The sequence below is a fragment of the Drosophila innubila genome, assembly GCF_004354385.1.
Source record: "Drosophila innubila isolate TH190305 chromosome Y unlocalized genomic scaffold, UK_Dinn_1.0 340_Y_Y, whole genome shotgun sequence".
Classification (NCBI taxonomy): domain Eukaryota; kingdom Metazoa; phylum Arthropoda; class Insecta; order Diptera; family Drosophilidae; genus Drosophila; species Drosophila innubila.
The window spans coordinates 1-1,093 of record NW_022995385.1 but is presented as its reverse complement, the minus strand read 5'-3'; the positions used below and the strand labels follow the sequence as shown (position 1 = coordinate 1,093).

Sequence of the window (1,093 nt, the reverse complement as noted above, 5' to 3'; positions counted from 1 at the left end):
TTTTTTTTTGAAAAAGAAAATCGATTTAATTAGTTTAAGTAGTTGAAAATCGTTTCCGCGAAAATCGAGTTATAAATTTTTCGATGTCTTTTATAATCACAAAACTTTACCCTTTGGGTACTGGGCAAAAAAAAGATTTACGGGTGATTTACTTGATCCCATGTTAGACTTGCAGGTTTAATATACTTGAAATATAATAGCCTGACAAGTCCAGTGATAAAGAAGCTGTTGCAAAGCAGTCTCTGGAAGGGAAAGGTCGCGGCTGGGGCTCGCATTGAAAAAAATTGTCTTGCCTCTAAAGACTTTCCGATTCTGACCCCCACGTATGGCAGCATAAACACGTTGAGAAGCAAGAACAAGGTAGCACCTTGCCACAAGTGGAGTTCGCCTTCCAACAACTCTGGCATTAATGCGTATCATTACCATTCGATTCAAGGGGCACTGTACCCGGATCTGAAGACGATAACGACTGAGTTTCAGCTCTGGTCTTAAAGTTCCCCCCAAAAACTCTAATAAATGGCTCTCTGTACTATCGTGCAATGTCCAATAATATCGAATAAAGTTATCCATAGGACACCGTCGTGAAAACACTGCTCGTAGAACAATTACTTCGGAAGTCTCATAATGTAAAGGCCGATTTGAGTCATGACATCGTGGAATATCAAATAGAGGTTCACAGCGTACATTTTCTTCAAGGTCGATGTAAATGTAATTTAAAAATTTTATGTCGTATGCTGAAAGACCATTCGTTGAAATTGTCACGGTTACATTATGGTAGCCACTTTCGAAAAAATGTACTCGGGAAACATGATAAAAACACTTTTGATAAGGAAGAGGTTTTTCATTGAAAACTCTATAAAAATTCAGAATGTCCTTAAGACTATTTGTACGATACCAAAAAAGCTGCTCCCGGGCCTCGGTTGTATTTGTTTGAAATAAATCAACTAGCCGCCGCTCATTTACATTCACTCTTGTAGTAAACCACATATCTCCCAGTGATTCCAATGTTATTATAATATATGCAGTTTGATTTATTTGGAAACTGTTAACAAAAATATATAGATTTTCGAAGTTTACGTGGTTTTGTACTTGT

At 37.2% G+C, this 1,093-nt stretch overlaps 1 protein-coding gene across 1 annotated transcript; it reads right to left on the bottom strand.

Moving 5' to 3' along the window:
- Positions 1 to 20: 20 nt before the first annotated feature.
- On the bottom strand, positions 21 to 1,052 carry LOC117793176. The gene has a single exon (XM_034633467.1). It carries the CDS (start codon positions 985 to 987, stop codon positions 178 to 180), a length of 810 nt encoding a protein of 269 aa, XP_034489358.1. The 5' UTR covers positions 988 to 1,052; the 3' UTR covers positions 21 to 177.
- Between the last annotated feature and the right edge of the window lie 41 nt (positions 1,053 to 1,093).